The following is a 14,579-nucleotide window of genomic DNA, read 5'->3' as shown; positions in this document are numbered from 1 at the left end:
CTTTTGGGGTATTAGGCTGAGGCTGGGATGGAGAAGACAATGTCTGCTTCGGAAGGAGTGTGGACTAGAGACTTCTTCCACCTGTGAGATCCCAAAGGTCTTTTAGGATGCAGGGTCAAGTGCTCTTTGCAGACTGCCTAGGTTGATTCAAATCCCATTCTGCCACTAAATAGGGCTGTGACCTTAGACGAGGCACTTAAGAAGGCGAGGTCCCTGTTTAACTTTATATGCATCGGGGGGATAATGATACCTTACAGAGTTCTTGTAAGATTAAATGAATGGTACATATAAAAGACTTAGCACAGTTTCTTTTCAAAAAATATTAGCATTTCTTTGCTGTCTCATAACATTAACACTTGAAAACTTAAAAAGAGAATCTGAGAAATAAAACCCGCTATTGGAACAGCTGTTTAATTTTTACATCCTTTAAGTATTTATGGACGCAGCTGAATATGAGATTTTCAAGATTAATGGAATTAGTAGATTGGTAGAATTGCATTCATGCTAGATGGCTTTGCTTACAAAGGGAATTTTTGAAAGTTTTCCTGATGCCGGCTGAGTGCTGCCCCACAGTGGCTAATCATAGGACTGGCAAAATTGGCCTCTTTTTACCCAAGTGCCCCTGGGCCATGGTGTGGGAGCCAGGCAGGCAGGGGTATGGGACCATAGGACCAGGGATGAGCAAGTCAGTCCACACCTTGGAAAGGATAGGCATGTTTTTGTGTCCACCAGTGACTTAGCCAAGAGAAAACCAAGTGTACTTTATTACTATTATTTATGCCTGCAGCACCTGATCTTCCTAGATGGTCTCCCATCCAAGTACTAACCAGGCCTGACCCTGCTTAGTTTACGAGATCAAACATCGGGCTTGTTCAGGGTGACATGACCATAGACCATGGACCGTGGTTCCACTGGGGCGCGAACCCAGGACCTTCCGCGTGTAAAGCAGATGTGCTAACCGCTACACTATGGAACCACATCCCCAAGTGTACTTTAATATGGCCTCGCCTCCTATATAATTTACCTAGAACATTTGACTTTTTCTCTTAATATGCTCTAGTTCATTTCTTGTCTAAAAACTAAAAAGAACGTTACTGAGCTGCAGTGCTATTTGATGTGCCCTTGGCTTTCCTCCAAGGTTGTTGGAAGAAATAGCCACATGAAAACCACAACTGTTTTTGCCGTAAAACTTGTGGAGGCTGCAGTGTCTTTACTGTCCCCTAAATAAGATCACGTATGAAAACTTTTTTTAAAATTTAGGGCCAGGAAAAAGTTTGTATCCTCTGAGGAATTAGTAGCCATGCCTCTTTTATAATAAGAGTTCTGTGACTTACCACACTTGCTTCTCTACCTCAGCTGCTGGAAACAGCACCAGGCTTGATGCCCAGTCTAGCAATTAAATTAACCCAAATGGATAACGTATTTGCTCCCTACTCCTTTTCTGGTCTCTTTAGCCCTGAATCCTCCTTGTCCTCGAAGAAGCAGCCCTGGGGGCAGCCTGCAATGCACAACTACTGTCCATTTCCATTGTGTTCAGTCTGGTTTGTCCTCTTCCTGGTGCATTAGCCTTGCTGCCCCTCCCTGAAGGCAGGCAGTAGATCTTCCAGAGCAAGCACAGCATGTTAGATTTACAAGGAACTCAAGAGAGCATACAATCCTCTCCTGTTTTACATTTTGGAAGAGGAAGCTCAGAGTGACAAGGTGATGTGGCCATCTAATTTTGGAATCAAACCCAGAGCATCTACCATCCTTGCCCCACATCAGGTTACAACCCTCTACCCCCCACCTGCCAGCTTGTCAGTGGAAGGAGCTGTTTCCAGAGGCCTCCTTTGCTCAGATAGCATCAGCTTCCCTGCTGTTCTGTCTCACAGGTAGGGGGATCAGAGCCCAGGGCCTGATTTTGGGCACAGTCCCTGGGGCTCTCTCAGGCCTAATTTAGCCTTCTGCTCCAGTTGTAGGTCCCAAGCTGCTCCCTAAGTCAGCAGCAGGACCCAAGTCCTCAGAATGGTGCAGGAGTCCTTGCCCTCTGCTGAGGCAATGCCCAAGAAATGTGACTTCAGGGTGGCCTTTTGCCTAGTGGCTGTTTGCACCTGCGCTACTCGAAGTGTGATCTCTGGTCTTGTGCTGGCTCACAAACTATTGTTACCTGTTCATATGCAGCCAGGTACAGGAAATATTTACTGAGAATTTGAGCAAGCATTTAGAAAATTTTATAGCAATTTGAAATTGTCACATTGAAGCATTTTATTTACTAATTCATTTTTATTAAATTGTACAAAAAGTATTAGCCCCAGACAGGTTGAAAGTTTAAAAAAATGCCCTGGTCCTTCTTCATGGATGCCTTGGGAAGCACTGCTCCTGACCCCTTTTCCAGCCTGCACTGGGCTTGAGGGTGCTCCCTGATTGTAGTCCTGTGAAGTTCTCCTTTGGGGCAGGAGGGGGCGACAGAGACATAGGTAATCTGTCTTTCCCCAAGAAAGGCCAGCTCATTCCCCAAGCAGCCTCTATTTGACCCTTCTGGATGCTAGGACACAGGAGAAAGGCAGGGCTTCTTCTTGTTTGCCTCAGCTGAGAGAAACATCACCAGGGAGAACATCCAAGAGAGCCAGCTATGTGGAGATGTCAAGTAAGTGAGGTTCTTTGCCAGGGGCTTTCTTCCCAGGGAAGGATAGCTCTGTGGCTGGGGCTCTATAGCACGGGACTCTGAATCAGGTTGCCCCACAATCAGTTGCTGTGAGGCCTTGGGAAAACCATTTAATTTCTTGGAAAGCTCAGTTTCCACAAGTGTAAAGGGACCATATTAATGCTACCTATCCCACAGGGGTCTTGGAGACTTAAGTGCATAGTAAGGCAGATGGAAAGTAAATTCAATCATCGTCCGAATATTAATAACTTTAGTTTATTTCAGGAATGAAGCTTATCACTTAACCCATCTACAATTATCAAATTTTCTTGAATTACGAAATAAAAAGTATGTTACTGTATGCTGTTACACCACCTTCCTTTAAAAAGAAATGATTTTCCTCCCCTTGGTTCCTTTAAGCTTTTACCTCATTTTAACTTGAAGCCTAACTTTACCACCACTATTTGATACAAAGTTTTCCTAAAGTGTTCCATAAACATATTATTTAACCCTCAAATAAGGTGCAGAGAGCAAGGCCAGTATTAAACTCAGTTTACAGGCCACAAAAGTAATTAGTCTTTCTGATTTTAAATCCTATGCTAAGATTATATCATCTATACCTCTTAAAGTTAAGAATGGGTGGGTGGATGAGAAGCTTCTACTAATACACTAAAAGGACGAAATATTTACATAATAAAAATCACCTAAAAAGTTGAAAATGCGGCAAGGCACAAGAACTCTTGATAATATTGTAATCTTTAAGAAACGTGGGCTGGTCCTGACGAGATGTATATAGTGCTCAAACACTCAAAAAGGGCTTCAGAACAAACCTAAGCCAGTAAAAGGACAACACTGACTGGCAAATTCCTCACGAAAACTGTTGTCTCCCATATGTCTTTCAGGAAACGCACAGAGCGCGAGGAATAAAGGAAGCCAAGGAGGGGTTAGGGGAAAGGTAAAAACAGCAGATAAGGCTTTCCTGGTAGACCGAAGGAGCGCGAAAGCTGGGGCGGGATGGAGGGAGCTCTCAAAGCATCTGGCGGGCAACGAGGTCTGATAAGAGACCTGGAAGCAGCATGGGGGAGGCGTTCGTTGAGGGAACCGGCTGCCCGAGGGCCCCACCGTGTGCAGCTCCCCGGTGTTTTCGCTCGTCTCGTTCGAGTAGGGGTGCTGAAGGAGTGAGCGCGGGAGGGGAAAGCTGAGAGGGGAAGAGACGCTAGAGCAGCGACAGGTGGGCGCGGATCCGAGTCCGAGATTCGCGGGTCTGCAGTCCGGCCGCACCTGCAGGCCCTCAGAGCCGCCGTAGCTCCGCCCACTCTGCGCGTGGCGCCCATGACGCTTGGCGCGCGGGCGCTCTCCTTACAGAGGTCGCTCTTGTCCGAACGGTCGGGCCGTGCTGCGCCTGCGTGGTCGGGAGGGGAAGTGAGGCGGTTTCCTCGGCGCCTTTTCCGGCGGCGGCAGAACTGGGAGGAGGAGGTGGAGGCCGGAGCGAGCCCGCGCTCGGGGCGGCGGCTGGAGGTAACCTCCCGGGCCGAGCTGGAAAGGCGGGCCACCTCGACCTCCGCTCCCCTCTGAGTTCCGGCAGTAACGCTTCTCCCTCTCTGTGTCTCTGCAGGCGGCGCACCGAGTTCCCGCGAGGATCAATGACCTGACGAGGCGCCGGAGCCTCGCTGCCTCTCGGGTAGCCTGGGTCGGTGGTGAGACCGGTGCTCGCGGACCGGCGGCCGGTCCGGAGGGCCGCAGTCTCTCGCTCCGGAGGGAGGAGAAGGCGGAGGAGCGGGAACCGCAGCGGCGCTCGCGCGGCGCCTGCGGGGGGAAGGGCAGTTCCGGGCCGGGCCGCGCCTCAGCAGGGCGGCGGCTCTCCCGGCGCAGACTCAGGGCCCCGGCGGCGGCGGCGGCGGCGGCGGCGACTGGAGGAATCAAGTTGTGTGGCCGGTGATGCCCGAGTGAGCGGCGGGCCTGGGCTTCTGCCCCGAGGAGGCAACTCCCACGCAGGCCGCACAGGCGCCCTCGCGGCTGGGAGGCTTCGTTTCGGTTTCGCGGCTGCGGCGGCGGTTTTGGCTTAGGGTACCCGGGACACCTGAATGCCCCCGGCCCCGGCTCCTCCGACGCAATGGGGAAGGTGCTATCCAAGATCTTCGGGAACAAGGAAATGCGGATCCTCATGTTGGGCCTGGACGCGGCCGGCAAGACAACAGTCCTGTACAAGTTGAAGCTGGGCCAGTCAGTGACCACCATCCCCACCGTAGGTTTCAACGTGGAGACGGTGACTTACAAAAACGTCAAGTTCAACGTGTGGGATGTGGGCGGCCAGGACAAGATCCGGCCGCTCTGGCGGCATTACTACACCGGGACCCAGGGTCTGATCTTCGTGGTGGACTGCGCCGACCGCGACCGCATCGACGAGGCCCGCCAGGAGCTGCACCGCATTATCAATGACCGGGAGATGAGGGACGCCATAATCCTCATCTTCGCCAACAAGCAGGACCTGCCTGATGCCATGAAACCCCATGAGATCCAGGAGAAACTGGGCCTGACCCGGATTCGGGACAGGAACTGGTATGTGCAGCCTTCTTGTGCCACCTCAGGGGACGGACTCTATGAGGGGCTCACATGGTTAACCTCTAACTACAAATCCTAATGAGCATTCTCCACCCATCCCCCGGAAGGAGAGAAATCAAAAACCCATTCATAGGATTATCGCCACCATCACCTCTTTCAATTGCCACTTTCTCTTTTGAATTTGAACTCTGGAGTTACTGTTCTACGGTTTTTGGGGGGGGGTTAGGGGTTTCCTTTTAGTTTTTTTTTTCTTTTTTTCTTTTGCTTTGCATTAAGATGCTCTGATCTGACATTTGACATGAACACAAAGTGCTAGATGCTCTTGTTGACTTCCAGCAAATGGGATAGGGGAAATATAGCATTTCTTGGTAAAGTCCTTTATAATAATGGTTTGATTTTTTTATTTCGAGAAAATCTTTTTTTCCCAATGTATGCTTTTTTCCCTTTTTGCCCAATTTCCTTATCACTTGCTGTAGATGGCTTATTTTGCATTCATGCAGACTATGTTGCAAGTCTGTTTCATCTAGTAAACTGAAAATTATTGCTTAATCAAACTGCCGTTTGTCTTTTATATTTAAGGCCTTCTCCCTCCTTTATGAGTTCTACCTTTAACTTAGTAATTTCAAATGTGACCTTTTATATCTAAGACCAATATAGAAAACAGCCCACCAAGGCAAATAATGAGTAATATTGTAATATGTTCCAGTTGCACATCAGTATGTTAAACAGGTAATATAAGAAGTTCTTTGAAATGTCAGCTATAAAGTTCTGAAACATCATGCATGAGTAGGGATTAAACTCAAGTTCCCCATTACGTAGCTAACTTACAAACTGCATAAAAATATGAAATCGTAACCCATCAAGAACACAGATTTGTGTGACTGTAAGGTTAGCAACTTTGCTGCATTTTCCTTCTTTTAACTTTAAAAAACTCCAGAAAATGGAGCAGTGATGGTATATCCACACACAGTCGAAATATTTGTAGATATTTTAAGTGACTTGGGTAAAACTGGAATATATGCTTTTATTATTATGTTTCAAATGTCTAAGACCAATAGTTTTAACATTACTAGAATGTTTACTTTGTTCATTAATAAAGCATTTAACTTCAAATTATATGCACCTTTTACCTAGTTGGAAAAATATGCATTCCTGTTTTCACATTACAGCAACTGATTGAAGATAAAAGTCTTTTATAGAGTGGTCCACACCTCCATTAATTAGAGCACTGGAAAAGATGTTTTATAAAAAAGATATTTAATTTTGTTTGATTGTAGGATTAACTCATGCAAAAAGATAATCTGTTGGTTCAGTAATACATTATCTCCTTTAAGGAAAGAAATGTGATGAATGAATGATGTGTAAACTTGAGGAATGACAAAGGGGAAGTTGGATGAAGAGTAAGAACCTACAGATAAATGACAATGAATGTAAACTTATTTTTCTTCAAGTGTAAGCAGTGTGCCCAGTGGTGATTTCCAGATCCTAACAAGATTACTTGCTTAAATGGTTAGGACCAGTAACTAGATTATTGAGACCACTATGATAATACTTTGAACCAAATGTTAATGCCTGATACAGAATTGTGAAGCAGCATCTGGTTCTTCTATAGCCTTAAGGATTAATTTTAGAGATCCTCAAGGAATTAATCTTAGGCAATCTCAGAAATGTAGACTGCAAAGGCAGTATACAGGAAAAGATGTAGGTTTTATGAGGGTGTCTGAAAACTAAAATTGAGCGGGATATCATGGTGTATAGTCGGACAATATTGGCCCTTCATGCTTTGGCCATATTGTATAATGGAGCTTTTACCAAAGATGTATGAGAAGCATAAGGCTAAAAAAAAATTATTCAAAGTAAAACGACATTTTACTTAAAACAGATGAGCAAAGGTGCTATGTTGTAGGCTCCTGATGGTACAGAAGAATTTTTGAATTAAAAAATGCAACTAAAGTATAAAGTTCTCTTTCACTAGTAGAAGTATCTAGAAATGAAGCTGACAGATACATCTCAGAACATTTTAGTTTCCTTTAAAATTCTCAAGGCTCCACCATAAATTTAATTCTTAGTATTTTACATTTTAAGGTACATACATGTGTAATACAAATATCAATGCTATAACATCCTGAAACAAGACAAGCACAAAGGTTTAAATGCCTAAACTGGAGGAAACTTGAAACCCTCGTGTTGAATTCTTAAATGTAGTATTTCTAACTTGTGACAGATAGGCAGCCATTTTTTTGTCTTAAAATAACTGGGGGCATAATTAAAATTTTATACATCAAGTGATTGCTATTGAATGTTGCAGGTGAGATGTGATTATTTTTAGTTTATTTGAAATGTCTAACTGAAGGAGGTGGGGGAGGGGAAGCAAATATTTGAAATTTGGAAAACCCTAAACCTTTTGGTAAGTTGTAATTTTAAATTTTCTTTAAGGATATAAAAGGCTGATAATTGATGTAGTTAACTTGAACCTTAACCATTGGTGATCATAGGGCGGGCAATTATAGCCTGCAGAAAAAGTTACAATCTAAGAATTTGAAAAATGAGATCCTGAAGTTTTTGTTTAATTGCATCAATTTCTGTATTTTTGTGAATTTATAAACTGCAATAAGTTTTGAATGAGGTTAATCTTGTCTAATATAAGTAAATGAGTCTGTAGACTGTGATTGCCCCAAACTAAAAAGTACAGTACTTGGAATTGTGTTCTTAATGGTTGTAGTGTTGGTAAAGAACTAATATGCAGAAAATAAAGGAATTACACAGTGCAGTTTCTCACGTTACGTTACTCGTTTGAACTAGATTAAGTGGGATGTGTGTGTTGGGCCATGTTGTTCTCCAGGGATATATGGTAGAAAGTAATTTAATTTGGTAGTCACCTAGCTTTTATAAGAATAAAAAGAATCAATTTGATTCTTGAAATGCTGGCTCTATAAGGAGGTTTTGCCCTCATTGAGTTCCACCAAACTTAATCTGATAATTTATGACATAAAAACAGTTGGAAACTTTAAGGTTCTATAGCAGTTTTTATTATGCTAGTTTTTTTCAAAATTACAACCTTAGCATTTTTAGGAGTACAAAATCGTGTCTATAAAGAATTGGCCTAGAGTCATCTTAACCGTAACTTTACAAATGACTTGGATTTTAAAGTTGGATTTTAGAAACCGCAGTTGCTCTTCTGATAATGGCAGAATTGTAGCTATTTAGAAAGTAAAATAGTAGATGAAGAATAACTTGTTGGATAAAAGGGTTATTTAAACACATTTCCTTTTTCGTAAGCATTCTCTCATATCAACAGTTTGTGTAGTTTGATTTTAGAATGTCTAGTGTGATCTCTAGTATGACTTAACCTCCCCACCTTAATGTTATTAATATATTTAGTATTGTGATTTACTAATGGCTATCAAGTATCAATTTATCAGTAATAGCAGTAGAAACTATTTTACTCTTTATTGGATTTTTATGTTTTAATATGTTTAGAAGTACAGTTGCCATAATCTGAATGGTGGTGGCACTTAGTAAATTCCCAAAGTTATTTTCTCAGTACCTTGCCAAGTACATATCAAAGTTATGGTAAGACAAATCTTGTTTAATTTTTTAATAGGTAAAAATTATAAACATAGCAGTTAAAAATAACAAGTCTGACTAATCACTGAGCGTAATGTATTTGGAGTATAACATTCAATAGAAACTAGCTTTTTGCTTTGTATTGAATGGTAAAAACAAAGTAGGAAAGATTATAATATTAGGAGGTTTATAAAAAGAATATATTGGGAGAAGGAGCCATAGAAGAAAAGGTAACTTTTCCCTGCTTTGCTAAACTTTAAAGTTGCCAGACTGGATTAGTGAGTTGAATAGGGAATACTTACAGATGAGATCAAAGAGGCAGAACAGATCTGTGGAGGGGTTTAGGAATGATGATTGAAATTATTAAGTAAGCTAAAGTAATGGTAACTTACAGGGAATTAGTCTATAAGGGATAACCTCATTTTGTAGGACAATAGGAAAATGCTTTAATTTTCAAACCTTTTTTTTCCCCTTTAAAATGTTTTATGACTACTTGAAACAATTTTAAAATGAAAGTATTTTTCAATATTATTATTGAATACCTTTTCACTTGTTAAATTATTTCATTTGGATACTATATGTTTCCTCCATAGTATTTGTTTTATAAGTGTGAGGGTAACTAGATTTATTAAACACCTACTGATATACCTGACATTGTTCTAGGGGATGGGAGATATATATCAGTGAAAAAAATCTGTCTTCATGGAAGTTATCTTTGTGGTGGTGGGTAGGGGTAGGGAGACAAAGATCAGATAATAAATAATATGTGATACACTTACATACTATGCTATATATAGAGAGAGAGATGTACGTAGGAATGTGTTCAGGTAAGGCTTCATTGAGAAGGTGACATTTGAACAAATATTTGAAGAAAGAATATCAGTGGAATTGACATAGTAACAAAAAGATAATATGTATAGCATAAAGCAAGGGTAGGGATACCATGGCCAAGGGCAAATCTGGCTGTAGCCCATTTTTATAGGGACTGAGCCAAGAATGATTTTACATTTTTAAAGGATATTTAAAGACTACCAAAAAAAAAAAGTGTGAATATGCAATAGAGACAGTATTTAGCCTGAAAAGCCTAAAATATTTACTATCCAGCCCATTTTGAAAAACATTGGTTGACCCCAGATCTAAAGCCCAAATTTTAAAAATATTACCAAAATATACAGGAAATCCAACAATTTAAAAGACCACTGTTAATGTTAATGAGTCTAATCAAAACTTTGGGAAACAGTGGCACATGTTATTTACCACATTTGAACATTTAGTGATCTCTCAGACTTTATTGAGTAGTCTAACCTGGATTTTTTTCCTCCCTAAATAAATGTGAAATAAGTTTTTCTGCTTAAATTTTAATATTCTCTAAAGTTTCATGAATTATTAATTAAAATATTTTTCTTATTTTTATTGTAGTTTTACTGGTCTTTGAGTATAAGTTAAATATGCTTCTCTGTTAAAATTCCCTTTCCTCCCGATAACCTGGGTTGGTTTGGAATAGGTTCAGATAACATCATTGAACTGTGGCTTTTAGTCAGTTGATATTACTGTAATTAAGTCCTGAGCCCAGTATTTTACATTATGAAACTGTACGAGAAGGTGTTTTATTCACTTGGAAACTAATACATTACATGCTATTTGGTTTCTTTTAGTATTATTCCTCTGAAGCAATATAAACTAGGAAAAAGAATTTTCTTCAGACATGAATTATTTTTGCCTAGAGTTGTATACTATTTACATTGTAGGGCATGAGAATCTATAACTATCTTAAAAGAGAAACTAAACAAAATAATGTAGGAGTTATAGAACTAAGTTTTATAGAGGACATATTTACAAATGGGCTTTAAGAAATAAAAATAGTTCATAGACCTGTGTGAAACTGGTTATTCATGACCGTAAAAGCTGTTTCTCATTATGGCTGGATAGAATGGCCTGAGAAGGTCATAGCACTTGAGAGGGGAAAAAAAATCAAATTTGTTATGGGAGTTCTAGAAGCAGGGATTTGGATATTTGAAGTTTATTCTAGTATGGCAAACCAAAGTGCTTTCTCTCTAAATCTTTATTTCTAAAAGTTTTATGAATAAGTCCTAGGATGGAGCTAGTCCTAAAGAGATCAAATTGGAAAACACACTAAGAATAGTAAGAGCATTTTTTGGTTATTTACCCTGTGCAAGGAATTGTTCTAAGCACTTCATGCATATTAATTCTATTAATCCTCACAACAACCTTGGGGAGAGGGCTCCCATTTTATAGTTGAGAAACTGAGGCTTGGAGAGGTATATGTTAATAAGTAGCAGAGCCAGACTTTGGCCTCTGGTAGTCTGTACTATAGTATATGATTGAGGTGAACCAGTGGTCAGTAATGTACTGTGTGTGTGTGTGTATTTGCGTACAAAAAACTTACTTTGAATAGTATCCCGTAATTTTCTTATTTGACCAACAGATTTCGAATCCTTGTATAATTTGAGCCATCTGTATAATGGAGAACAGTATTAAGATTCTGTTTGAGAAACTTTTTACCTGTAAAAATCACATGTTATTACTCAATAGATTGTGAATTTTACAGATCATTGTGAAAAACAGGAAAAGTCAAAAATTTCACTGATCTATTTGCATGCTTATTTGTATATAGGCTCCTTTTAATTTAAGGAAAAAATATTAGAAAATTTAGAGTGCATAATTTATATTGCATCTCTACCTGATAAATTCATAACTACAGACATTTTAGGTATTGTTTAATAAGTGAATTTCCTGTTTTTTTAGACCGCCATTACAGCTCACTTTTTTAAAATGAGTTTTCCTCAAAGAATACTATATCCAGCAAGAACCTAGAATCAAGGATAAGCTCACGTGCTTGAATCATGTACCTTGGAGTTTAAGCTGGAATGTAAGGGTAAAAATTGATAATTTGCTAAAATGCAAAATGCCTTAAAAATTCTATTTGTAAGTAATTTCTACATGATGTAGAAATTTAAGGCTAGGTAAGACATACACTTGAAATGTTCAAAGTAAGTAATCAAGTGCTCTATCAAACACTAGACAGAGGAGAGAGATTATATTGTGGGCTGGAGTTGGCTAGAGAAGGCCAGTGGGGATTAAGTTAGACCTACATAGAGGAATTATGCTATTATTTATTACATGCTTATCATGTGCTTGGCACTGTTCTAAGTGCATTACATGCATTATCTCATTTAAAATGTGTGAGCAAAGGTATAACGGTGGTACTCTACATGTAGTATTTGGGAAATAGAGAATAGACTTGTCTGACTAGGGTTGCCAGACTTAGCAAATAAATATACAAGGCACCAGTTAAATTTCAATTTCACATGAACAGTAATTTTGAGTATAAGTATATCCCAAGCACTATACTAAAACTATATACTAAAAATTATTTATCTGAAATCCTGTATTTTATCTGCAATCCTATGTCTGACTTGAGTGGTAGGAGAGAAGGTAAGGTTTAAAGTGGAAGTTGTAAATGAGATTTTTAGAAGCCCTCAATGGCCAAACCAAATAGTTTGGATATTTTTGTGTGTGTAATGGAAGCCAGTGAATTTTTTAAATATTTATATAGCAGGAGAGAGTCACAATGTTTAGGAATATTAATCTAGTAGCTTTGTATAGAATCATGTATCAGGGTCATGGATAGAGGCTGGAAGAAAGAAATCCTTTCAAGAGAATTTAGGTGAGAAAATGAGGACAAAGTATAGCATAGAGAAAATGAGACACAAGTACAATAAAATTAATCAGTGGACATGTTACTGGTGGAGGGAGAAGGAATTAAAGATTTTGATCCTTAATTCTTATGTAAAAGATAATGATAGCACTGTTGATAGGAAGAAACCGGGATACACAGCAGATAGGAATAGAGACACTTTCATAATTGGCTAAACTATCTCATTTGCAGTCTTGAAAAGTGGCTAAATCTGTTAGGCATATTCTCTTTTGTAACTATTCTTAGAGCAGTGCTGTCTAATATAAATATAATGTAAGCCACATATGTAATTTAAAATATTTTACTAGTCACTTTTTTAAAAGTGAAAAGAAACAGGTGAAGTCAATTAATAATGTTTAACCCAATATATCAAATATATTATTTCAATGTCACCAGTATAAAAATAACAATTAAAGAGGCGTTTTACATTCTTTATTTCATACAAAGCCTTCAACATCCAAGTGTATGTTTTATACTTAAAGCACATTTCAATTCGGACTGGCCATATTCCAGTGCTCAATAGTCACGTGTGGTTAGTGGCTATCATCAGACAGTTCATTATTAGAGGGTGGTTATCCCTAACACCATGCCTACTCTTTCAGTAACTGCACTAGAGGATACCAGTTAAGATCATTGAGATACAATAAACTTTCTAGGCCAGGAATTGGTAAACTGCGGCCTATGAGCCAAATCTGGCCCACTGCCTGCTTTTATAATTAAAGTTTTATTGGAACCTAACCATAGTCATTTGTGTATTTTGCTGTGCAAAAGCAGAGTTGAATAGTTACAGAGATCATATGGCCCACAAAGCCTAAAACATTTACTATCTGGCCCTTTACAGAAATTTGCCAAGACCATCCCTAGGCTCAAAACAAAAGTTTCAAGGATAAAACACATACTTTATATATTTAAATGAGTTTTCATAAAGAATAATGAAATGGTTAAAAGATAACGTATTGATTCATTTATTCGCCAAGCATTTACTAGGCGAATTTATTTACTAGGTTCCAGGCACTGTATTAGGCTCCAAAAGCAGGAATAAATAAATGTCTTTAATCTTTAAGAAGTTCAAAGTCTAATTAAAAAGTAGAGATGTGTACACAGATAATTAGAAGATATACTATAATGGTGCATTGAGTACACACCAGTGAGACACCTTCCTCTGGGGAATAGGAGGTAGAAGAATAGAAGGCTTCAGAAGAAGAGGTCCATATGAGGTGAATTTTAAAGCATGAATAGGAGTTATTCAGATAAAGAGATGGGTGACTTTTTAGGAGTGTAACAGTTATGAGCAAAAGCCCAAGGTGTTAGCATAACAGCATCAGGAATTGGAGCATAGGATGGACTGGTGTGAGATGAAGATAGAAAGATGGTCAGGGGCTGGATCATGAAGTGCTTTTGGTTTTTTAAGGAACTTTGGATTGTATAATTTGGGTATTGGGAAAATCTTGTGGAATTTTTAAGCATGAAACTGCATGAAGTTTACATTTTAGAGAGCTTACCTACTGCTATGTAAATGATAAGTAAAGATCCTAGGCAGGAAACCTACTATAGATTAGATGAGAGAGAATTCCCTAATTGAAGTAATGGCTATGGTGGTAGAGAGGGGAGAACACATTTGAAAAATACTTGAATGACATTTTGCAAAGTGTGTTCTGTAGAACACTGATCGCAAAAGATACTCCTTAGAAGAAGGGCTTCCAAAGTATTTGGAAAATGCTGCCTTTTTTTATCTGCATTTAGGATTCACAAGGCACTTTAGCAGTATATTGAAGGTTCTTAGAAGTCCTACTTTAATCGTGTTTCCCAAACTCATTTGATCACAGAATCCTAATATTTTTTCAAAACAAGTACCCATCACTATCGTATGGAACAACCTATATATCGTATAGTTTGAAAAGCCCTATTTTAGAGGCAGAATCAACAAGTTTGGGCCAATGGAATAAGAGGAAACAAGGGGGAAAGTCTGCTAATGAAGGTTATAATTATAAAGATACAAATTAGAAGGAAAAGAGCAAGTTTAAGGGGCAGAGGGAGGTCACATGCCCAATTTTGACAGCCAGTTTTAGGTGCCTATGGCATAAACATCTACATGGAGATAACCAGTAG

The 14,579-nt window shown here is 39.5% G+C and overlaps 1 protein-coding gene across 1 annotated transcript; it reads left to right on the top strand.

Moving 5' to 3' along the window:
• The first annotated feature begins 3,981 nt into the window (after positions 1-3,981).
• ARF6 (ADP ribosylation factor 6) lies at positions 3,982-7,955 on the top strand. Its single transcript, XM_011385757.2, has 2 exons — positions 3,982-4,141; positions 4,239-7,955. The coding sequence occupies exon 2, from the start codon at positions 4,737-4,739 to the stop codon at positions 5,262-5,264; it is 528 nt and encodes a 175-aa protein (XP_011384059.1). The 5' UTR covers positions 3,982-4,141; positions 4,239-4,736; the 3' UTR covers positions 5,265-7,955.
• Positions 7,956-14,579: the final 6,624 nt, after the last annotated feature.

The sequence above is a fragment of the Pteropus vampyrus genome, unplaced genomic scaffold (assembly GCF_000151845.1).
Source record: "Pteropus vampyrus isolate Shadow unplaced genomic scaffold, Pvam_2.0 Scaffold15, whole genome shotgun sequence".
Taxonomy (NCBI): Eukaryota; Metazoa; Chordata; class Mammalia; order Chiroptera; family Pteropodidae; genus Pteropus; species Pteropus vampyrus.
The sequence above is the reverse complement of the archived record's forward strand: the minus strand, read 5'-3'. Positions and strand labels throughout refer to the sequence as shown.